This window comes from Alexandromys fortis, unplaced genomic scaffold (assembly GCF_014885135.2).
Source record: "Alexandromys fortis isolate MF-2015 unplaced genomic scaffold, M_Fortis_MF-2015_v1.1 scaffold_8_9099976_23576923, whole genome shotgun sequence".
NCBI classification, from domain to species: domain Eukaryota; kingdom Metazoa; phylum Chordata; class Mammalia; order Rodentia; family Cricetidae; genus Alexandromys; species Alexandromys fortis.
In genome coordinates this window covers 4,392,517-4,418,358 of record NW_026067899.1, presented here as the reverse complement: position 1 = coordinate 4,418,358, position 25,842 = coordinate 4,392,517, and the positions used below count along the sequence as shown (strand labels likewise).

Below are 25,842 nucleotides of genomic sequence, written 5' to 3'. Positions count from 1 at the left end.
AGCAAGATGCTCAGCTCTGACTCAATGCACACCGAAGTTGAACTTTGCTAGCCAATCACTGTGCTGCACATCATCACTGCACAGCAGCTCCACAGCCAATCACTGTGCTGCACATCCTCACTGCACAGCAGCTCCACAGCCAATCACTGTGCTGGACATCCTCACTGCACAGCAGCTCCACAGCCAATCACTGTGCTGGACATCCTCACTGCACAGCAGCTCCACAGCTTCCCTTGTTCACCTCGTAGATGAAGAGAATCACAGTCACAAGAAGAGCATCTGGGGGAAAGTATGTATGGACATACATATATATGTGCGTATGTTGTGGTGTGGTAATTCCATGGGTGATACAAACATAAACGACATGTAGCATTGAACTGCCTGATTCGGTGACTCTCAACTGTGGCCAGTGTCCTGAAGGCCAAGCAGCCAAGCATGGTCAGCCCTCGCCAAGATTCAGAATCTTTTAAGGACACACGGTCAGCCCTCAACAGAATCTTTTTAACCACACTCCTATTAACTGCCCATCATTAGCAACAGCTCCAGGGAGAGGCTGTGCTACAAGGTGAGGAACTGGGGTGACTGTATTTTAGGCGCAGAACTTAACAGCCCTGATTGTCTCTCTCCCACTCAGGAAGACACTGCTGAACTAAGAGTGAAATTCTCATCTTATCAAAGCAATAACCGTGAACGCACCCATCTATTTAGTAAGCCGATAAAGCACATTAGCAACTGGCCTACAGTTAGTTATCAGATGCTTACATCCCTACCGCCTGCCCTGCTCCAGAGAGACTGGTAGCCCGTGGGGTTTGGGGAGACACCAGACTCTTCTAACAACCTCGCTCAGTGCTGTCCTTGCACCTTTGCAGCCCAACAGGCTACGGTCTTTCCTTTTCTTTCTTCCTTCTTCCATTCAAATGGTGCTCACTGGTCTGATCTAACTTGACTGGCTGAGCCCCCGCCCTCTCCTCCATCCACAGTTCGGTGTCTGAGGTCAGCATAGTCTAAAAACAAGATCCTGTGGAATTTCCTGAGTCTGGGCCCTGGAGAGTCCCTTGTCAGCTGCTCAGGACAGATGCATGTTCCCCACCGATGATGTGAGAGGGGCCGTCCTGGCTGTCTGGAAACATCAGACAATGGCAAGCTTTACACCATTTCCTAACAACAAATTAAGATGACATCTCTCCCTTCGCTAAAGGAAGATTTTCACATTTTAAAAATAAAGGAAGTAAGAGACAAACCTACAGGTACTTAGGGTATCATCGGCGTTGATTCTCAACATTGCTATCAGTCAACCAGTTCCCCTCAAGTGTGGCTAAGAAACTGGAGTCCTAGGCCAGCTACGCTGACGGTCTAAGCAGGGGTCAGGTTTTTCCAGTCCAACGATACACTAAGCAATGGTCAACCTCTATTAACTATGACCCTTACTGTGAACGAAGGAGAACCAAGTGTCCCAGAGAACAGAAGGGCTAATTTAAAGAAACTCTGACAGTGATAAGCACAGACAGAAACTAGACTTAATCCATCCTCCAGGCCCGAAATGATCCTCTGATTTGCACACTTTCGAATAGGACCGGGGATGTCTTTGGTGATTAGAGTTAATGAGGAGCCACTCCAACAGTCTGACACAAGATAGGTCCTTGGATATCATGCTGTAGACCCTCTAGCTGAAGTGACTGATCCCTGGAGCAACTGAACTGTCAGAAAGTAGAGTTCAATTTCCTGGGGGGGGGATGGTCATAGGAGGGCTCGATGGCCACCACGGCAAGGGCAGTCTGAGGAGATCTGAGAGCAGTCTGCTTGTGCTTTCCACACGCCAGTCCATAACTGCTCGGCAGCCCCCAGATTCCCTCACCTCTGAAGCCCACGCTGAGAGGCTGGCTGTCAGCCCCATTCAAAGGTAAATACATCATACACGTATCATCCCCACAGCCGGATTCACACTTCTCAAGTCACCAGGGTCCGCAGCTGGCCATATCCAAAAGGACAGGCATATGCATCTTAGATCAAATATTAATACTTCTAAATTTCCCATGCAACATTTATTCACCTGCAGGTGATCTTTTCCCGGAGAAATCTCCACTGAACTGGCTCTATTATCAGAAGCGTCTAGGAAACCACAAGAGCCTGTCGGTACACTTGAAAGAGACAACCCCCCTGGGAGATGATGAGAATAGCTCCAGTTGCCACAAGTATTCAAAGAAACAACTGACATCATTTCCGCAAAGTTCTAGGAAGGATTAGCCGAGGATAACGGAATATTCAAGGAATCTGCAGGATCTCAAATCTGCAATAAGGAAAATTTCACATCGAAAACAATTAACTAGGAGACTATGCTATGCTGCTCAGTGTTTTTAATCTTTATTTGCTACGGATCAAGCGCTCAGTACCACTAGCCATGGAGTCCAGCTGGGCTTGAGGTTCAGTGCAAAACTTGTCTCAAAATAGTAAGATGGGAAGATATAAGGGAAGACACACGACACTGACCACTTGCCTCCCTCCGTGAGGTCACTCATGGGCAAGCACAACCACGCAAACTCATGTGCGCATACATGCATAAATCACTCCAAAAAATTAACAAGTCAGAGGGCAACTGAGGAAGATATTTAAGGTTGGCCTCTAGCCTCCACTCACATGCACAGGAAAACACCTGCCTGTAACATGAACACCACACATATAACATCATATGTACTATCGTGTGTCCTGCCTATTTGATGTTCACTGCATACTTGATGACAACTATATTTCCATGGCTTGCCACTCTCTCGGCTCGGAGGATTGTGTGTAAATGCTTGATTAATATATGTCAACTACTTACTTAAGATACCTTAAACCCATGCATCTAATGTTCACTTTTTGCCAAGGGTAGAACAGACTGTAACAAACAAGAAACTGGAAAATAAAAAAATAAATAAATAATGTACGAATGGACTCAACTTATTCTTTCAGGCCCCACTCTCCTGTTCAGATCTCCAGGAGTTTTTTGATAATATATTTTGATAATATATCAAATCTAATGGTGATAATGAAAGTCCCAGAAAGAAGGAAGGTAGAGAAGGAGGAAGGGTGGGAGGGAAGGAAGGAGGAAAAGAAGGAAAGAAGGCAGCAAAGGGAGAGAGGGAAGGAGACGGAGTCCCATCTATCTCCCTGACGCTCAGCTCTGTAGTTCATTGGGCACAGCTGAGGAAGGACTCTGCAGCAGGGAAGAGCGGTTCTTTGGCGCCGGGTTCACCCAGTCAGCTTCCCTGAATTACTATCCAAGCCAATGCTAGCAGCAGCTAAGAGCGGAGGTTGCCTACAGTCTCTCCCCGGTGACGACTCTTCCTGGCAGTGCACAGATGGACTGAAAAGCCCCATTTCCAGAACCTATCATATCCTTGGTTCCCAAAAGACTTTTCACCAAATGTGACCATATATTGAAATCCCCAATCAAGAAGCCACATTAACTTACTGTCCTTACTCACTGAACCCAAAATGAAGAACTGATCTGTGAGATTTTCTCATAATTAATCAAATTCTAATACAATTAATACCATTTACATAATTATAAACTACCCCTGAATCTGAAAACAAGTATTGTGGTTGACTACAAAGCAACCTACACTCACCAAATATTCTAACTTATCTATGTATCTGTTTTCTAGGCAAAGAAGGTCCCTTTCTGAGGTCCCTTGTATTCTCTACTTCAGTTTCTCCGAGCTCATCAGCATTTACTCGATAGTCACCTGCAGCAGAGCATACCCAAAAATAGAGATAAAACATTTTTTTTAATTAAGAAACTATCTTCGGTGAGGATCATTGTCCCATCAGCTACAATCCTTGTACTAAGGAGGCAGAAGCAAAATTATGAGTTCAAGGACAGTTGGGCAACCAATGAGAGCCTGTCTCTAAAACAAAAGCCTGCTTTCAGCTGTAGAGGAAGATGCCTAGATATTCTAAATGCTCTCACCCTCTGCCCTGGTGAGTTAATACAGAAGCTCTCATTCAGCTGACATATCAGCTATGCCTATACCTGAGCCCTCCGCCACAAACATCTCATTGACTTGTGTGAGACAAGACATCTAGCAGGTCTGCCAGTCAGATCCCATTCACCAAACTTCCTGACACCCTTCCTCCTGTCAGGTACGCTCCGGTGAAGTAGGGGTAAACAACAGAGTGTCACCTTTAGGAGTTACCTGGTTTTGAGGGAAGATAAGGGACCCAATATCCATATAGAGCTGTGGGCTAGACAGAGCCAAGTTAGGCTGTGAAGAGACCGCATTCAAACTTCCTACGGGCTTCACCAACTGAAGCTGAACTAGTGAAGGGGAGGGTGGGGATGGGTTCCACAGAGAACAAATTCTAGAAATGGAGCTGTAGGGGAGATTGTGTTATCAAAGTGAAGAGGACCCTAAAGAACAGCAGCCTGAGGGCGGGCAGCAGCAGTAGAGAGGGGACATGGTCACAGCTGTCCCTCCTCTACGCCCTCCTTAGAGCCTTATTGCGTGCCAGCAAGTGACACGGGCAGATACACACAACAGACTCTTCCCTCAGGTGAGAGTGAGGAAATCAACGGGGCAAACAAAAGGGGAACAGTAAAGGAACGGGGGCAGGAGGTCAGACAGAGTGCACGGAGCCTTGCCCTTTAACCACTTCCTCGTCATCTGGCCACACGTCAAATGAGCAAGGTTCCTGCCCCCACCCCAAGACACACACCAGGAACAGTTAGCTGTGTTCTCACTGAGCTCTAGTGTTTCATTGCCCAGGACTGTGCACACGACACGGTTATGACGCCAGAATGAGCAACCCCGGGTCACACGGCTCCCAGGCAGAGTCCACCAGAGGGGCCATGGTATCAGGACAGACCGCCAGCAGCTACCCAGTAAGACGCCTTGGTTCCCTTCAGAGAGCGCCCATACTCATCAAAGGCTCCTGCCAGAGCAGAGCTTCCGTGTGACCCTCCTCAAGGCCTCTGTTTCCTAAACACAAGAAACACCTGCTCAACTCCAGCCACCTCCATCCACGTCCAAAGAAGACAGAAGAACACAAACAGCCCAACAGACCTGGATCTCAAATCCCACGCCCCTCCTCCTCTGTCTCCCTGAGACTGATGCTAATGTAGGGAACAGAAGTTCCCTGCAAGCTTCTCTGGAAGTCTGTGTCAGGGAGATTTCAGTGCGCAAAACACAGGCAGGGGCTGGCCACGGGTTCAAGGATGAAAGTACATTATCTCCCTCCCAGGAAACGGAGTATAAGGAAGTCATGTGATCTCAAGCCTTGCTGGCTAAATGGAGGCTGGTGTGAGTAACTTTCCAGTGTCCCGCGCTGCTTAGCTAAGGACCAGACTCAATTTCTCGGTTATAAAGTCGAGATGGGAAATAAGCCTTCACAGACATAAACACAGTTGCAGCCCGTAACACAACTCCAACAAACTTTCCACTAGGTAACTTAAGGGCAGAAGAAATCTGCTTCTCCGTGTTCAGACGGCTGGTCATCTAACATCAAGACACCAGCAGATTCCACCTGGTGTGGCCCTGCTCTCTGGGAGATCCTCGGGGCCTGCAGGAGGCGTCCTTGCACCTTAGGAGGAAAAGCATCTCTTCACAGGCTCCTTTTAAAGCCACCTCTCTCCCCCCATCACAAGAGCTCAGCCTGCATCACTTGCTACTCTTAGTGGCACTCAGATTCCCACAGGAGTGTATGGGGTCCCAGAGACACCCAGACCACAGACTCCAAAACAGCAATTGCATGTGAACGTGTGAGCATGACATCTATCATATATAATGTAGCACTCTGCATCTAGGAAGGTCCCTGGAAATCATGTTTTAGGCTGGTGATGGTGGCACATGCCTTTGTTCCCAGAATGAGAGACCAAGGCAGCAAGACAGCTGTGAGATCCAGGCCACCCTGAGTTACACAGGCTCAGCCAGGGCTCAGCAGCATCGCTCTTTCTCAGAAACAATAACAAAGCAAAACAAAACAAAACAAAAAAAAATATCAGATTTTGAAATCAACATTTTTACTGGCCACTGTTTAGAAGAATCTTACAATAAATAGAATTGTAGCTGACCACCCCAATGTGACCTGTTCGCGATTCCTTCCTGTTTGCTCAAAATACTCTCTCATGAATTCTGGACAAACAGGCTTAGTGACTTGCCAGACCAGGCACTGAGCTTTCTGTGACAATATGAAAGAACGACAAATTAGTAAATAAATTCCATGCCGTGGGAAAAGCGTGACTTTCAACCAGCCATTCCTCTCTCTATCACACAGTAAGGCAAAAGCTATTTATTACACTCCCCAAGGAACCCAGCCCAGGTTTATTGTGAGGGAGGGAGTCACACAGGGGTTTTTCAAGTCCAGCGCGGAAGGTGGAAATCGTTTGATTTCATCCTGAGGGGGCGTTTCCATCCCTGGGTTGTAATTCTGACGTCACAGCTGACTTTTTACCAATCTTTAGCGTGTGGTGTCACTTCTGGGCTTCATTCTACTCAAGTGACACCAAGACGCCTCCTGTTCTCAAACCATGCCTGCATTTCCACGTGCAGGAGCAAGGAGGAAGATGCGTGGCCTATGTCCTCTGACCCAAAGTAGATTTAGGCAGAGACTCAGCAAAGCTGCTGATGGCTCCGTTTCAATCGGAAACTGGAATCATTTAAGCCTGAGTTAGTGAGTTCTTCCTGGAAAGCCCACAGGTGGGGAACTGACAAGCTCTAGAGCCAGGTGGCCAGACTCTGAAGCTGGGCTCCAGCACCTACCTTCTATTTGACCCAACTGCTTCACTTCTCATTCTGTGTCTTTGTTTCTGGGCTGCATCAGGAACTATGAGGCCCCCGGAACTATGAGATCCTTCCCCACGGTCTGAGGAAGTGCGTCCAGAGTACAGTTAGCGCCCGAGAATTGGCCTCTCACACAGGAGACACACAGAACGCATGGGTCATTCATCTTACACCCTAAGTCAGTGGATATTCCTGTGCTCCCCAACAATCTGCACCTCTGTGAGCAGAACTATATGTGGGAGCCTCTTCACCACACTTTTCAGGTATATCATAAAGCCAGGGTTTCCCATGGCCCAGCCCCTCTCCCCAACCCCACTCCACCCCCTCCCCCGCCCCCGCCCCCACCCCAGCCATCTTCCCTTGGGAAACAAAAGGTTCTGAAAAGGGGGGTTTACCTACATGATAGAATGAGTGTCTTCTTTACATAAAGGACATACAATACATAATAAATTTGAAGAAATAAGTAAGAATTAAGCTCCTCTACCTAACTTTTCTTTGAAGATGCAGCCTATGGGTGCATGGATACACAGAGGAAAACGGACAAGGCCCGTCTGTGGACAGCAGTCACTATTTCTTCAAACAGAACAGCAAGCAGCTGGAGAACTGTGCACACACACTGCTTTGGGTGTCTCTGCTTCTGTCCCACCTAGTTCCCTTCACGATCAGACCCAAAGTGATGTCCAAGAATCCAAGTCCAGTTCTGATGTCCCAAGGTCCTGGCTTTTGTTTGGCTGGTGACCTAGTGTCTGACTGGGTACAGCGACCTGCTATGAAATGGGAACGGCGGCAGCAGCACCCTGCACCCAGGCGTCAAAGGCAATGCTTCTTAATACAAGGACCTTACACTATACTTCAAACTTTCAAAATGACACTTTAAATTCTATCTGTACCAATGCAGCATTGCACTCAGTTCAGAGAATGGGGTGGGGGTGGGGGGTTGAGGGTGAATTCTAGAAAACTGTAGCTCCAATGGGGTAGGAACTGCTGACTTAAAGGTCTATTGGACCACAGGAGGCATAGGCATCCCGGACAGTCCAGCTCATGAAGAAGCATAGAGGGAAACAAGGAAGTGCTCTTATACAAAGCCCTCACGGTGTGCCAGGCACACACAGAACACAGCCCTTCAAACCCCAACCCGGCTAATCCTCATAACCACCAAACGTAGGTCCTTTCTGCGGGTGTCCTCAGGAACCCAGCGTGTACCCCCCTCCCGTACCCCCCCCGGAGCCCCAGCGCTCCATGCCATCATTGGCAAAGAAGGACCTGAAGGTCTGAGACAGAAAGCAATGTGCAGAGAACCTCACCTCAGGGGATCCCAGGGGGGAGGAAGAAAAGGACAGTGTGTTCCAGACACCCAGGAAATAGCTCAGATCATCAATCTGACAAGAGCGAGGAGATGGGGTGACTGGCAGGGTACCAAGGGGCAGAACAAAGCCCGAGTTGACCTGTCTTTGCGTTTCAAAGGCAACTGGCTGCTAGGTTGACCCTCCTGTTGAGAGGATGGCTCTGTCCCCAGACAAACAAAGTTAGTTGTACTTCCCTTTCAGCTTAATTCAAGATAAAGGGGAAGTTTTCTTCCAAATTCTAGATTAGGCAAACCTTCTTGAAACTCATAGATTCTCTCATAGCTCAATCTCTTGCAAGACAATCAGGGGTATACATGATCTCCAGGCAGGGCTGTGGTCCTGCTGGCTATAGTAATGCTAGGGATGACACTGACACTAGTCACCATAGCAACAGCAGCAGAGCAGCTTCTGTCGACAGCTACAGTGTACCTACTGTGTGCCAGGACTGTTAAAGGCATTAGCTTTTAATCCCTTTTAAAGGAAATGAGTCTCACAGAGAGGGAGGGGCTTGATAACTTATCCAACCTCACAGAGCTACTGCGTGATGGCCTGAGAATTTCAACCAGCTGATGGTCCACACTCAGCAAGGAGGCTGCTTGAGGCGGGTGGATACTTTCAGGTTTGGGCACCTGTTTATTTTGCCCATCCCTTTGTGAGCTGAAGCAGGTTTCCAAACTGCCCCCAGCCTTTAGGATAAGGAACACACACAATGCTCCCTAAGTGCTGACAAAATGCAAGTACATATGCTGCTAGCGGAGATGCCGGGAGAACCAAACTCCACAGGAACGATAAAAGGCACCAAAAGCAAAGGGGGAAAGGAACAGCGAAAGACTGAAAAGTACCGAAGCCAATGGGAAGTATGTAAGACGGCTCATTATTACTACTGTGGCCATTTGAAAATGTTTAGAATAAAGTCATAATGGGGGCTCAGGAGATAGTTCAGTTGGGGAAAATGCCTGCTACACAACCATGAGAACCAGCATTTGACCCTAGATGTCAGGTTAAAAAGGCAAGTATTCCTGGCAAACTGCTTGCAGTCCAGGCTTAGAGGAGGCAGGGAATGGCAAGTTCCTGAAGCTTACTAGCCAACAAGCCTAACATACTTGGTGAGACCCGGGGAAATGAGAATCTTTGACGGGGCAGGGGTGTGAGGGGGACAAACCAACCAAAGTGGACAGTGCCTGAGGAACTAAACCCAAAGAAACACACACACACACACACACACACAGAGAGAGAGAGAGAGAGAGAGAGAGAGAGAGAGAGAGAGAATGCATCACTTTATTGGCAGTTGAGTTTCCTAAGCCATTGTATTGGTTTTATAAGGTCAGCCATACCTTATCTGGCTCACACTCAAAGGAGTTAAAAGGGTAACACAGATAGCCTACCTTCCCGGTGACTAAAGTCCCTGAATCTGTGTGAAAGCCAGAGCCATCCTCTCAGTCCCCACTTCTTTCACAAAAGGCAACACTGTCTGTCGCCTTGATTTAGCCACTTAAGCAAGAGTGAGCTTTTCATCCTCCTTTAGAGCGAACCGGTATTGCGCATCATGGATACACTGTGTATACCACACTTAAAACATCAGAGCTGCATCTCATATTCTGCTTTCACAAACAAATACTCCAACAAATTACCTGGGCATGGTGGGGCATGCCTATAATCCCAGTACTCGGAAAACAGGGGCAGCAGGGTTGTCACAAGTTCAAGCCCAGGCTATCACCCCTTCCAAAAACATCTCCAACAAATGAACATAGGCCTCTAACATTCCAAACACACACGGGGATAGCAGGAGGGCAGGTTCCTAGCAGAGCCATGATTATGCTCATAAATGCTCACTAACTCCCTGCCAGAAAGACAGGCTGCCGTCTCCAGAGATGCACACACTCCCACCATGGCTGACCAGAAGCAGTCAGCGTGGTGTCCCCAACTGTGGCGTGGGACAGAGACGTGTGTGAGTGGCTTCTATAAAAAGTCACCTCACACTCTGCTTGGCTGGAGAGACAAAGACAATCCACACTTCTAGTTGTGGGAGGCGATTACAAGATTCCTCTCCACTGTGGATGTAACTCTGCTGCCAGTAATGTACTGACCTTCGACTTTGTGGGACAGATATCTCAACGTCGTTTTAAGCTGAATTTCTCTAGTTGTGACATTGAACGTTTCTTTCCTTCATATGAACTCCACTTGCCTGTGTGCTTCATTAGACTGTTTCTGTCCACTGTCCATCTTATTGGCTGTTCTAAGTATTTCATGTATCTGTGTTCATATATATGCATATGCATGTAATAATATGCATATACAGTGTACATATATTTTAGATACATATTATATATATATACGACACCAGCCACCCTACATGCAAGAGTAGGTTTATGTTTCATGGGACAGGAAACTTATATAATTTGAACACTACCCACAGGCAATGTAAAATTATGAATGGAAAATTTCTGTCCAAATATGTCTCTTTCCAATGAAAGGAAATGTGTACCAGGGCCAGCAAGATGGCTCAGTGAGTAAAGGCGTGGGCCCTGCAAACCTGGTGACCCAAATTTGATCTCCAGAAATATGTAAAGGTGGAAGGAGCGAACCAACTCCACCACGCTGTCCTGACATCCACACAGTCATAATGCCATGAATACACACGCATGCACACACAGTTTAAAATTAATTAGTTCACTCACTCACTCATTCGTTCGTTCTTTCATTCTTTGCAATCACAAAGATTCTAGCCCCTATTTTCTAGAATACTTACAAACAGAAGTGATTACATGGGAAAAAGCAAAAAATAGAAAAGCCAGCCACAAAATGGCCCTTTGTCCCTGTAGGATACTTAGCAGTTCCCTGAGTCTGCTGAACTCATAGACACCCGAGTCTTTATTATTATTATTATTTCACTTTATGTTTATGGGTATTTTGCTTGCATGTATGTCTATATGTGCCTGGTGCCCATGGAGGCCAGAAGAAGGCATCAGACCCCCATAGCTGGGAGTCACCATGTAGGTGCCAGGAAGCAAACACCAGGCATCTAGGAAGCATCCAGTGCTCTTAACCACTGACCCATCCCTCCAGTCCCAAAACCCTGGGTCCTAAGGTGCAGTAACTACAAAGGAACTGGGTACATTCCTACATAACAAGCATCTCACCCCACCTCACAGATGGAGAAGGTGAGGCTAAAGGAGGCAATGACATGTCCTAAAAAAGACACACAGCGATGTCAATCCAGATCCCAAAGCCTTTGGCCTTATGTGATACCAAAGTCACTTCCTGATGCTTTAAACTAAATATACTAGACTAAATCTACCTTCTCTACCACAGTCTCCATTATAATTCCCTAAGGGAAAGCACGCTTCATTTGAAAAACAAAAACTACATTTGAATCTTCAAATGTCTTCTCCCCTTTAAAAGAGGAATTAAAAGTTGCTCTTTATGTATGAAAATACAGAGGCTGAGGTCCATACTCTGCTTGCCACACTCTCCAGAGTCCACAGAGATGACCACTGGCCAAGCCTTGAGGTTGAAGATGGGGATCAATGGCAAAGCACCTGCTTAGCATTCACAAGGTCTCACATTTGACCCCTGAACCCCAAAATTTAAAAGTCTAGTCTCTATGTTAGAATTTGTTTTCTACTGAGCTCCAATATTTCCTTCTTTTAACTCTTTGTTTAAAAACTTGGTTTAGTATATTTTGTGTATATGAATGCTTTGTGTGCATGCATATCTGTAGACTGTATGTGTACATGGAACCCATAGAGGACAGAAGCAAGCACTGGGTTCCCTGGAACTGCAGTTACGGATGTTTTTAAGCCACCATGTGAATATTGAAAACCAAACCTATGCCCTCTGCAAGAGCACTCAGTGCTCTTAATCTCTGAGCCATCTTCACAGATCCTAGATTTTCTGCTTTCTAATAATTCTAAATACTCAGGTTTATCTGGAAACAGTCTTCTGCTTGGAATAAATTGCTGTGGTCAATTTTGGTTCAATGATTAGGTAAGCTCAAGGCCTAGATCTCTGCAAACACATCTGAGTCTTCCTCTAACTCAAGAGGAAGCCAATTAAGCTGATTCACCAGCATGAAACAAACTTCAACACGCTTAGTAAGAGAAGCCACATCAGTGATTCCCACCAAGGACAGTGCTAGCAATGGCTGCTAAACGTATTTCACTACTGGAGGACCAAAGGCTGAGCACTCAGAAATGGCACAAACAGTCCATTACAGGAAAGGTCTATCCAGCCAAAACCAGTGCCACAGAGAGCTGGTAATGGCTGAAAGGGTGGCTGGGGCTGCCCCGCAAGGACCTGGGGCAAAACAAGAGAAACTATGGATATGGGTGGCTTCTACGCCAAGGCTCTTGGGGTAAGCTGATAACAAATAAATAAATAAATAAATAAATAAATAAATAAATAAATACAGAATGAAGGAACAGAGCATGGGATGTGCTCACCTGATGTGGTTGTTCTATGGCATACAGAAATAAAAGGGTTCTAAACTAACGTATATAATGTTTTAAAATTTCAAACTCAGTCAAAACCAATTTTCCAAATGACTTTTCTGGCAGCTGTATAAATATCTTTATTCCATCTGAAAGGCAGAGAAGCTGTTCAAGTAGAAATTGAAAATCAGATCATTCTAAAAAGGTTCTGTGCTAAAATAGCATTATTTATCAAGAGAACTAGCCAAGGCGCATCCAGGCTCCAGTCCCAAGCACTCTGGAAGGGCACGGCCGTTAGACCAGTGCAGCCCAGACACACTCTTAAAAGACACTACAGACTCTGACTATTTCGTGTCCGCTGTTCCTTAAAATATAACAGTACTGTAAACAAGGGGAGGCTTTCATCCTTCACAGCTTTACCTGCTATTTGTACCGAACCATCCTCACCCAGAAGAATATTGCCAGCTTTCAAATCCCTGTTGGGGGAAAAAAAAAAACAAAGAAGAGAGTAAATTATAAAGAATGGACTGTACACTACACTGACTCACTCTGGAAGATCTGTAACACACAGCACACAAGCCAACTGCCCGACACAATCATTACATTGTGAATAAGTAAACCACGCCACAGACTTTAAAAGTTCTAAGAGCACACCGTCATTTTATACTTTGCTCCCGAGGCAAAGTTAGGGTTTTAACAACAAATATTTAATGTAAAGCCATTATCTGCATTTAATCAAATCACTACTGAGGAGACTACTTTAGGTTTCAGAGTTAAGTGATTAACCCTAAAGCCACAAGGCTGCCATATTTATCAAGAACTAAATCCTTGTCTACATAGGACTATTCTGCCTCCACTTGGACTTGCCTGTGTGGCCCAATTCCAAACAGACCAAGAGCCCACTTAAAATGAATTTGACCAGTCTCTTCTATGGGGTGATACCAAGGATAAATGTTAATTATAATATTCTATGCAATTATTTCTTTGCTATATGAGACTCTGTGGAGCAATTTTAATATTTATATAAAGTGATAATTAAGAAACTAAAAAATATGGTTTAAATGATTATCCAGCTCTCTCATGGGTCCTCCTTGAACAGTGTTATTAGGGTAAATGATTGTCTATTTGTAATATTCTGAAGTGTCAGAATGTTGTTGCTTTTGAAACACTGGGCACTCATGATACGGGATTCCCCTCTGTATGCAGTAAATATGCTTTATTACTGTTGGTTAATAGAGAAGCTGCTTTGGGCCTATGACAGCACAGAACAGGGCAAGGCGGAAATTCCAAGCAGATGGAGGAGGAGAGAGTAGGCAGAGTCAGATAGACCCATGTAGCCGACACAGGAGACAGACGCCAGACGGAACCTTACTGGTAGGCCACAACCACGTAGCGATACACATATTAATAGAAATGGGTTAATTTAAGATGTAAGTGCTAGCTAGCAATACACTGAAGCTACTGATCAAACAGTCTTGCAATTAATACAGTTTCTGTGTGATCATTTCAGGTCTGGGTGGCCAGGAACGAATGTGCAGCCTCCGTCCACACACTCACATTCCGTTGGCTCCTCCACCTCAAAGCTTAGCATTCATTCTGTGTTACAGAAGAAGCAGTCAGTGCTGCCTCCTCCTCTCTCGCCACCGGGCCCCAAACTGTTAACGTGAAATGTAATAATCTTGCCTTCCTTAGGAAGAGGGAGATGCCATCCAGTTCAAGCAAGTACATTTCAAGAGTAATTATGTTAACTAATTCCTTAATGAGCCCACACAGCACTTACTACATTCGCTCTATTTCAATTTAACCACATAAACCAGCCTCAAGGATCCGAAGGAAACGCATCCAAGTTTGCCCTTGGGAGGTTTGTTTTGTTTTTTTAAGAGTTGCTTTTGAATAATGCAAAAGCCCACCTGTAGGAAACGGTTCCTTGAAATTTTTTTACAAATTAGAGCTACAGATTATAAACAGCAGACTGTACAGAAATCATACCTGTGGATCTGACCGTTTCTGTGCAGGTAGTCTAAACCTTCCAAAACTTCCTTAAGAATTGTTGCGATTATTGCCTCTTCCAGAACACCGTTCTTGTGCTCGCCTCGATTGACAATGTATTTGATGATGTCCAACATGGAACCTGAAGGGACAGACAGAATTGGGAGGATTATTTTTACATTAAGAACCCTCTACCCTTACCACACTAGACAGGACCATCAAATATAGAATCTGCTTACTTAATTTCAATACTCCCAAGGAATGAATCAAATGTCACACCCAAGGCCAGAAACATTATGTCTACTAAGAAGCGGGCAAGAACTCTTTCAATATGAAGTTGAGACGAATTCTCACTAAGAGTCCAGAAGCAGAGCTCTGTTGGGATGGCTCACTGAAGACAGACTGCTGCTTTTCCAGAGGACCCGGGCTCAGTTCCCATTGAGATCACAGCCGCCTTTAACTCCAGTTCCTCCAAGGGATCCAATGACCTCTTCTGGCCTCTGCAGGCACCCCCACACACATACATGACCTACACGCCTAAACACATACACACAGTAATAATAACAGGGCTGAGAGGAAGGGCGAGGGGACCCAGGAATTCGAGGCCAGTGATGAAGCATGTGATCAGCTGTGTGAACGCCAGGCTGTGAGGACTGAAGTTCATTACCATTCTCGCTGTCCTGAGAAATTCCTACGAGTGAGTAAGGCATCTTTCCGCTGTAACTGTGAGGGCATGTCCAGGGTGACTGGCACATGCATCAGTAACCTAGGGAAAAAAGACCCGCCTGCCCCAGTTATGGGGAGTGTCATCAGATAGGCTGGGGCCCCAGACAGACTTCTACTCACTAGGTGAACGGGTCTATGGCAGCTGCTGTCCCCACAGACACACGTCTTTCAGTGCAGACTGGCACCAGTGACTCTGCCTGGAGCCTCCAGGTCTCCAGCCTCAGATGAAGGCAGCATCACTGGCCCCTGCTTCTAAGGCTTCTGTCCTCATGGACTGACCAGTTGCCAGGTGCCAGGTTTTCTGCCTCGCCACTGTACAAGCAGGCACTGGTGGACCATTCAGTCCCCAGTCATTTAAACCAGTGTTCCTTTTGTAATTACATGTATGTGTATAAAACATATACCGCCCCCCAATATTTCTGTTCCCCCAGAGAATCTTGACTACGACAAAGGGCCTATGATGGATTCCTGAGTACATTTATTTTAAAGTCTATGATGAGGGTAGTGAGACATCTCAACAGTAAGGGCACTTGCCACCAAGCCTGACAAGCTGAACTTATTCACTGGGACTTATTATAGAAGAAATAAAGAAGTGATTACTGTAAGGTCTTGTGAGCTCCATATGTATGTCTGTGCTAAAGGCAACACACACACACACACACACACACACACACACACGCATGTATACACACAGTAATAGTGGTAATACTAATAAGTAAGATTTAAAAGCTGGCTGTGGTCCCCAGGGGCTCAGGAGGCTGCAATGGAAGGATGTCTGGAGTCCAGGAGGTCAGAAACAACTTGGACAACACAGTTTTTGAAATAACAATAATATAAATATATCTACTAAAAGGATATAAAACATATTTTTTTTAGAGAAGTAAACAAGTGAAATCAAGAAGCAAACATTGTTCAGGGGGAGAGAAAAGACCGCAGAGAGTTAAGAGAAAAGATTAGCATCCCTTCCTTCCCATCACGTGGGTCGGGGGCAAGCATGGTACTCCACACCTACTCCTTTCTATAACCCCAAGACTCCTCTGTAAGACTCCAAACAACTTTGCCTTATGCTTTATGCACAGACTTTTTAATAAGTAATAAATAAATACCTGGTGCTTTGTTACTCTATAGAGGTTGCTATCCTAGGCATGTTTCAACACATAGTCATTAATATTCTACACCTCTGGGTCATATTTAAAGTTATAATTACCTGGAGATTCAGCATTTCTGAACGGTTAACAAATGGCTTACCTCAGGACCTGAGTTTGGCTCTAGGCTCTTTATGGTTAAATAAGAGGACTGAGTCTCCCCACCAGATGCTACTGCACCAAACTAGTGAGCCGCCTGCCCCTCATTAGGAGACTGACTCCACGTAGTCAAACACCATACAACAAAATGAACTGAAATTTCCCTCCTCAGAGAAGAAAGCATCCGTCTATGTATCAACTCGTAGATTTTCAGGTCATAGAGAAAAAGATAATGACTCTAAACATTATTTGCTTTACTGTTAAAAGTATATAACTTAACCAGCATATACGCATTTCTAGCCTTCTGAAAGAAGGCGAACACAAGTCCTTATCTGTCTACACTCCCTCTTTCCTGTGCAAGCTTGCTGCAAACCTATTACCTTACCTTTCAAAGTCCTGTCTGGAGACTGGACTGGACTCTCAGACAATGCATTTTCTATCTGGTCCTCAAAAAGGAAACCAGGGATGTTCTCAAGTTTACGAGAGCGAAAGGCTAACTGAGGTGAACTCTTCAACTGGAGCAGAGAAACCGAGGCGTCTAGGGGTCCAGGTCACCAGAGCTTGCCGCTTTCTCAGAGGTAGTAGAACCCCGTGAGACTCTGCCTCAACCAGTTAAGATGGATGCCTCACCAACACAGCACCACGGCTCCTGGAAGAACTGAGTGCTCTGGAGCACAGCACTACAGTCTGGCTCTGTGGGCTCCCCCAGGCTTCCCCTGCCTTTTCTCGTTCCCTTTTCATTACAAACTAAAGAAAGCACTTAAGAGAACAGGACTGAGGACTAAGAGAGCAGAGACATGATTCCTAGGAGGCCCACACAGGGATTCTCAAATCAACCACAGAGACTTGGCATCTTGTGAATGGTCCTCTGCTTGCTGCGAGGGGGTTTCTTTAAAATAGTAACAATAAAAATTAAAATATATTCCTAACTTCATCTTAGCTGGAACCTGGTCTAAAGATCCAACCACGCTAGTTTTGGCTCGACAGAGTCACCACAGAATTGATTCTTGCTCACAAGATCTCCTTCCTGCCCAGAGCTGTATACAAGGAGCGCCACCAGAGAGAGACAGCACAGGGATCATGTGGGCCTTCAGCAGAAACCATGGAGGCTTTCTAAGCTTCGATGTCCAGGGCTGTGAAATGGAGAGGACACTTGGAATGTGGCCGTTTTCAGAGGAGCATTTTCCTCTAACACCCACAGTTAAGTGTGTGCGTGAGTTAGAGAACTAGTCCCTAACTTCCCTAAGTCCCTAAGTCCCGTGAGCTTCGGGGCCGTGTCTGCAGGATGGGGATGATGACAACATGGAGGACGCTCAGATGGAATGAGACAACAAGCAAGTGAACTGTCTTGAACAGGACTGAGCCACAGAGTAAGTGGCTATCACTTTCAGAATATCACTGGCGTGTGTGTGTGTGTGTGTGTGTGTGTGTGTGTGTGTGTGTGTACACGTGCGTGCATGTGCATAACTGGTTATCATTTTCATTCCCTCTTTGGTGCTGATATTGCGGTGTTGGGTTGGTTTTTGTTGTTCTCAGGTAAAGCCCATCCATATGTGAGAGAGTCTTGTAAAGTAAACTGTCACTAACTTGAGCGATCTCTCCCCGAGGACAACAGGATGCGAATGACGCCACTCTGCGTCACTACTGAACACCAACGAAGTGGCAAGCATTTCTCTCCGTGTAAACTGAAACAATGTGGTGAGTAGCCACAGGGTGTCAGGTTCAAGGATCCAAACTCAATGGGCAGCTGTCTCTTCAGGGAGTCGAGAGTCTCTGTGCTGACCAGTATCACAGTCTTTAGCTACCAAGAATAACTTTAAATGTGAAGAAACGGGACGGAAACTTAAACTGCAGCACACCAGCCACCACACAAGTGCTAAAGAGGCAGTCCGTAGCGCTCTTCCCTGATCACAGAGTATGACACGCTGAGGACTTACATTGTATTTAAAGGACTTTAAGGAGAAAGAACTGGACTGAGGTATATCTTAGTGCTAGGGTACTTGTCTGACATGTGGAAGGTCCTGGGTTGGATCCTCAACACCACACACACACACACACACACACACACACACACACACAAAACACTGGTCAGTGATACCGAAAAGAGTACATGGAGGTTACAGAGAGAATGTGATTGTGTGTGGGAAAAGGAAACATCTAAGGATCTAGGCACAGGACACAGAAGGGCTGGAGTTCTCTGAGAACATATTCCAGCTAGGGCAATGGACATCAACTAACCAAGAAGGTGGGGATACTTGCTACGTGGAGAAGGGGACACAGCAACTCAAGGACATTCAATCCAATTATGAAAGGCTTAGAATTATTAAGAAATCTGGCCCCTTGCCAGGCGGCGGTGGTGCACACCTTTAATCCCAGCAGAGACAGGAGAATTTCCATGAGTCTGAGGCTAACCTGGTCTACAGAATGAGTTCCAGGACAGCTTCACAGAAGAACTCTGTCTCAAAAGCCAAATTAAAAAACAAAAGAAAAAGAAATCTGGTCTTTCAAAACCAAGGACTGAGGGGCACAAAGTCTAAAATCTTATTCAGTATGATGGCTCCCACCAGACAAGGGAAAACAAAAGCAAGCAGCCACGAAACTCACTTACCTCCGCTTAGTAATTTCATGACCAGCCAAAGTTCATCTTTGACCACAAAGGAAGTGTAATAAGTCACTACGTTGGGGTGGCTGCACTGACTCATCGCCTGAATTTCTTTCTGTAATAAATAAAAAAGAAGAAAGAGAGAGAGACATGATACAGAACTGTAGACAGCCTGCCCTGCGTCCCTCCCTTTGGTTGTCAGGCTACTGATACAATGGCGCCCAAGAAATTATAGTTCTCCCGGCAATCTCCTCCTCGGAGAAGAAAAGGCCTGCGAACCCTGGGCAAGGAGGGGTGTGTCCCCAGATTACAATTTGCAGCTTTTCAGAAGACCTTGCAGGAGGGACTGGAGCTGAGACAAGTGGTGGACAGACGGAGGAGCACACTTGGGGCAGACTATAGAGTTATGTGTTTCTCTTGCCAGTCACTGGACAGAGGAACTTCAGCCCAGTGTGTTACCCAGATGACCCTCATGCTGCCAGCCAAGAGCCCTGCAACATGGAACTAAATGCTCCTTGCCTGAACTAAAGGCCCCATGAGAGAGAGAGAGACTAGCCTGGGTAAGCTACAAGGAGAGCTGGGACCCGCTGGCCAGCATCAACCCTAGTGGGTCACACCTCCATCCTCATCCAGATGAAGACAAAACTGCCTGTGAGCTACACTGTGCTAAGAGGAAACGCCAGCCTATCGTTTCACAAACGACGCCTCGGTTGATATTCCTCCAGCAAAGAAGGGGGTGGGCTGGGGCGAAGTAATACAAGCTTGGGAAACATCGGACACAAAAGTCTCACTCTGAAAGAGATACTGGCAATGGGAGCATTGTGGAGGATCCGGAGAAGGCCTACGCGGTACCTTACCTGTCCACTCAGGTAAAAACTGCAGAGGAGCAATACTTTGCGGTTCAGGTGGCCAGACCGCTATGGAGAACACAGCTTACGTGATGGCAAAAAAGTGGCGAGGCTTACAAATAACACACACAGAAAACGCCAGTAAAGCTCATTTCCCTGCATCACTCCAGTCCGGGTGGGTTTTGTTTCAGCGTTTATTAAAGTCATGGCCGTAAGCGCACAGACCATAAGCTGAAGGGCCATTCGGTGCACGGTGCTGTCCAATAGCAAAAGTACATCCCTGGTCACCGCAGCGGCCTCACACATGCTGTTGCACACTCAATTGTGAAAGAAAGAAAGAAAGAAAGAAAGAAAGGAAGGAAGGAAGGAAGGAAGGAAGGAAGGAAGGAAGGAAGGAAGGAAGGAAGAAGCATCTAGGCACTCGACCGCACAGATATTCTATCATGCACTTCTAGTTAACTTTAAAGTGAACTCAGTGCCCAACTAGCACTTTACAGTTTGGACTACTATTATACATAGCTAATATTACATACATACCTGATAATATTACCTAATCCTCAAAGAACTGTACCCTAATTACTCAGCCAAAACACAGCAATATGTAACACCAGCATATACTTTAATTCCTACATATATATGTATATACATATGTACATATGTACAAATTCAATATATATATATTAAATGTATTTTTTTCTTTTTTGTTTTTTTTTTTTTTGAGACAGAGTTTCTCTATAGTTTTGGTGTCTGCCTTGGAACTCACTCTTGTAGATCAGGCTGGCCTCAAACTCACAGAGATCCACCTGCCTCTGCCTCCCAAGTGCTGGGATTAAAGGTGTACACCAATACTGTCCAGCTAATTCCTACATACATTAAAAGTTCTTCCTGGAGCAAGATCCTAAGAAACTCATTGAGTTCTCTATTTTCTTTTTATCCTTCCTCAGGGCCCTCAATCAGCTAGTTCATTTTCTAGGTCTGACAATTTGGACCAAGATCTGAGGCCCAGGGTTACTCTTTCTGGTATCAGGTTCTTTTGCCGTGAGATGCTTCCAAAGGAAAAATTGAACACATCCCTGGGCACTCCTTTTCCAAGTCAACAGCATCTGATGGGCAATAGGATACCTCCCCAACTCAGCCTGAAGCACAAGGTCAGGTCCAGTTGATACAGCACAGAAAAAGAGTATCTTGGCTGCAGACACAGTCCGAACTACAACCACACATCCACGCAAATTAATGCCATCCTGGGTTCCTATCACCAGTCTTTCAGATTATCAACCAAAATGCACAATGAATAATTAATGTTCACAAGTAAGGAAGTTGTTTACCTTGAAGAAAAGTATGATGTTTAGCCCTCTGTACATAAATGGACGTGATATCGCTCATACCAGGGGCTCTCATGCTGAAGAGCAATCTCTCTCTCTCTCTCCCTCGTCTCTGTGAGTATGTGTGTATCTGTATCAATTACAGAGCTCTAAAGCTTGGGTAGCACCCTTCACAGATCAGGCTCCTCCCAACACAACCACAGGGGCAGTATAAAGGCAGATCAAACAAGGGGTGGGGAGCTGGTGGAAGATTTCCATCAGTCTGTGCATCACAGCCTCGTGTGCTTCTACCATGCAGCACCAGAGCCATCCACCGTTCAGTTTTGTAGTGCATACCTCATGCCCCCGTACTCCCCATACTCCTGTCTCATCTGGGTTACCTCATAGTTCCCCCGTGTAACGGGGCCTCAAAGGCCTAAGGGCCTGAGACAACACAGGCGACGGAATTACCAGTTGCTCCCTACACCATCAAGGAGGCTAAACGGAGACAGAAATACATTTACAGGAAGAATGAGGTCCTCGCCAGGCCTATCTGTACCTTCATTTATAGATCAGCATTTGCTTTAGCTGCCTTCTAGCAAGGTACCAAACAGGAAAAATTGAAAACTTGTATTTGCTGAATCAAATATTCTGTACAAAAATTTGTCCCCCTTTAGAGCTGGTGTATAGCTCCACAGTATACAGGTAGGACCATCAGCACCAAAAGGAAGGAGGAAAGGGAGGGAGGGAGGGAGGGAGGGAGGGAGGGAGGGAGGGAGGGAGGGAAAGGGAAGAGAGTCTACTCATCAGAAGAGTGGTGAGACCACTATTTGAATTTCCTCCTAACAGTCTTACAAGTTAAATTATCCAATCTTTCCACAATGCCCCAAGTTCATTCACATAATTAAGAAAGACATTTATCAAAAAAACAGTCATTTGTTCTTTTCTCAAAAGATAAGTAATGCATTGCCCAAGGATGGACAAACTAACATAATGAAAACTTTGTATCCAATTCTTCCCACAGAAAGATCCAGTTCTGATTCCCTTAACTGAGTCATAGCCTATGCAGAAGTGTAGTTTGGGGCCAGGCTTCTGAAACTGTAACCTGTACATGGGGTTACACGCCCAATGTGGAAAAACCCAGGTTCCACGGGGCCGGTCCAGGGAGAGGCCTAGCGTTCCTTCTAGCAGGCTTCCAAGCAGTGTTTATGCTCTGACACCAGGAGCCCAGCCTTACGTGGCAGAACTTCAGACTGAGGTTGGAGGCCAGCAAAGCGTCACAAGGCAAAGCGTCACAAGGCAAAGCGAGGGCGGGAGCAAACACAGATACTGCCGTGAGGGCCAGGTAGAAGAGAGGCTCACCAGCTGAGCCCAAACTGAGGAGAGGAACAGGGAGCAGAGATGGAAGGAGGAGAGATTTTAACATTCACACGGACGGGCAAAAGCAAAAGTCATCCGCAGGGATGGAGAACAGGGTGTCAAAGTTGGGTGAAGAAAAAATAACAGAGGTCAAACCTGGGCAGCTCGAGCCACAGTTGTAGGTAAGGGCAATCCCAGCAGCTCCCCGGAGGCGGTGGCAAAGACTTACATGTGTCCTCAAGTGCAAATCAAGCCGTGGCACAGGCTCAAATCTGCTAACACAGCTTCAGTGGAAATGCATCAATCACAGGCCAAGTTTCTAAGGAGTAAACCCAACCTAAGACAGGGCAACCCTGAAGCAGCTGACATAGCAACAACCCTCTGCCAGGGCCCTATGGGAACAGATCGAAGGACAACCCAACACAGGAAAACCTCATGGCTGAAGCACGTTTTGCAAACAGAATGAGGCATAGGTCTTGGTCTCTCCTCTTCACCCTTCTCTCTTAGACAGGGTCTAACACAGTCAAGGCTGGCCTCAAACTTACTATATTACAGTGATAGTTGCCTGTACATGCTAGACAAACACTCTAGCAACTGAGCTACACTGCCAACCTGACACAAGCCCCTTAAACTCGGGAAAAACAAAAAATGTGTATAAAGTTCACAAAGGCGTTAGAGGGGGATGTCTCCCAGTGCCAAATGGAAAGATTAATGCAGTATTTATGAGGGATTGTGATGTACTGATACATGATATTTATTCTCCCCCCACCATACACTTCCAAATTCTCTCTCCTATAAATAATACTATACAAAGAGGAACTATAGCTATGAGAATCTGATTGTCAAAAAACTGTAAGAACTGTACCTTCTGGTACCTTCTGTCCTGGCATACTGATACATTCCCATAATTGCAGCTGTAATTGCAGCTAATTGGAGCAGGAGGATCTCAGCTCCCGGCTATGAAGTCAGTCTGGGCTCTCTCTCTCTCTCTCTCTCTCTCTCTCTCTCTCTCTCTCTCTCTCTCTCTCTCATCTCCCTAGCTCTACCCTTTACCTCCCTGATTACCCTGGCAGGGTATTCAGCCTTTTTGGGGGCCTCACTTTCCTGTAAAATGTCATCAATACTACTCTCTACTTAGGAACAGTATGGGGAAAGGAAAGGGAATTTACCCACCCCACTACAGGTCTAGGATGTAACATTATACTAAAAGTAACCTGGGGTACTTATTGGTCAGTGTCTCAGTTCCTTGTCTGCAGGGGAGGATCCACATATTGGTCACTCACTACAAGGGTTAGCATGAGGCTCAGCCTTAAAGGCATAGAGTTGACCCCAGAAGCTTGTTCGCCTATTCCTGGCCCTGATGGATCATAGGGTTTCCTGTAATGCAGGTTAGGCCACTGAGATAACCACAGGTGGTGAAAATGGGGAGTCAGTAGCCAGCCTTACCACAGCCGCTGCATCTCTGCCCTCTGTGTTCCCTAGCTATTCAACATGGTTCCCTTATAACCCACAGGTAAACTCTATGAATCCCGGTAAGTTTTCTCAAAGTGTTACAGAAAAAAGTCTAATATACACACATGCAAAGAGTGAAAAAGAAAAAGACAACTACAAATTTGAAGATAGAAGAAATAGGAAAAATATAAAGTGTATGATATTTATAAATTTCTCATCCAAATGCAAATAATAGCAAAAAATTATCTTTGAAACATATGTGATATTCTCCAAGTACTTAAATAATCCCTTAAATGATATGGGGATAACCAAGTTAATAAAGGCACTTCAGAAGGTAAGGGTCCATTTTTTATTTCCTCAGTAACTGCATGATCAGGAAGGGTAATGTAACCACTGCTTTTAACTAACCATATATCATGAACAGCAGGGCTTAAAGGAAGCAAGAATAAGGGCTGAGATGTAGCTCAATCTGTAGCCTGCTTGCCCATGAAGCAGGAATCCTGGGCTTCCATCCTCAGCACCATAAAAAGCTGAACATGGGGGTGCCCGCTCCACCTACTGACTGGAGGCAGAAGGTCGGAGCTTAACATTCATGGCTACATACAGAACTTGGCGCCAGCCTGGGCAAACGTGAGACTAAAACTCAAGAACAGATTAGTGAATTAATTTCAAAGCAAGTGAATAATAATAAACAAGCAATTTTTAATGTTGGCCAAAAATCAGAATCAGAAGATTAACAAAGCTTTTACAAGGGCAAAGTATTCTTCTGGCTGTCACTTTCAATTATAAAAGTGTCACATCGATTTTTTTCAAACTATAAAAATGACATACTCTTATGAGGCAAATGCTTGCATCTTTTAGGGGGGAAGTATCAACAGTGACAACCCAATTTAAGGAGGAAGCTGAACATCCTAGTTTATAGTGTTACAAAAGAACCAAAGACTGTGCTCTGCCACTATTTTCCTGTGTTTGGTATCTGAGTTTATGGGAGTACATTCTAATTGACAGCAAGATTACAGGTGGGGAGCCGGGCCACGGGTGCACGCCTTTAATTCCTGCACTCGGGAGGCAGAGTCAGAGGCAGATGGATCTCTGTGAGTTCGAGGCCAGCCTGGTCTACAAGAGCTAGTTCCAGGATAGACTCCAAAGCTACAGAGAAACCCTGCCTCCAAACTGCAGCCCCCCCCCCAAAAAAAAAAAAGATAACAAGTGAGAAGGTCTAGATACTTTGATAACAGAAAGAAAAAGGAAACTTCCTTAAGGGAAGGATGAAGCAATCAAAAGGTGCAAAACAGTGAGAGAGTAGGGTGTGGTTTGGTGGTAGAGTACTGCCCAGCATGTGTGAGACTCCAGGTTCAGTTGTCAGCTTCAGAAAAAGACACACGACCAAAAAGACATTCCAGCTGAAGTGCCTTCCGCACTTCCTCCTGTGTATGAGCATATGCTAGGTACCTCTTCACATGAACATAGGTCTCAGCTCCTCCTGTGCATACGAACACACACTAGGTAGGTCTCAGCTCCTCCTGTGCACATGAACACACACTAGATAGATCTCTGCCCCTCCTGTGCCCATGAACACACACTAGGCAGGTCTGCTCCTCCTGTGCACATGAACACACACTAGATGGGTCTTTGTCCCTGACAAGTAGAAACCCATAGAATTCTCTTCTGCAGTGTTCATTTTTATTGACTTTTTGAAGATGATTCTTAACCATGTTGGCAAACTTTTCTAACAACCTTATTTACATACATTTAAATGCAAATTCAATTAGTATTATTTAATTAGT

General features: G+C 45.6%; 1 protein-coding gene across 2 annotated transcripts in view; it reads right to left on the bottom strand.

Annotated features, from left to right (window-relative positions):
- Positions 1–25,842, bottom strand: part of Stk39 (serine/threonine kinase 39) — a 246,649-nt gene that overhangs the window by 154,967 nt on the left and 65,840 nt on the right. For both annotated transcript variants that reach the window (XM_050122514.1, XM_050122521.1), the window contains exons 3-5: positions 19,102–19,210; positions 14,524–14,665; positions 12,955–13,010 (exon numbers count right to left, since the gene is read on the bottom strand). In XM_050122514.1, the coding sequence (XP_049978471.1) occupies positions 12,955–13,010; positions 14,524–14,665; positions 19,102–19,210 (307 nt within the window). The remainder of the gene's footprint in view (positions 1–12,954; positions 13,011–14,523; positions 14,666–19,101; positions 19,211–25,842) is intronic.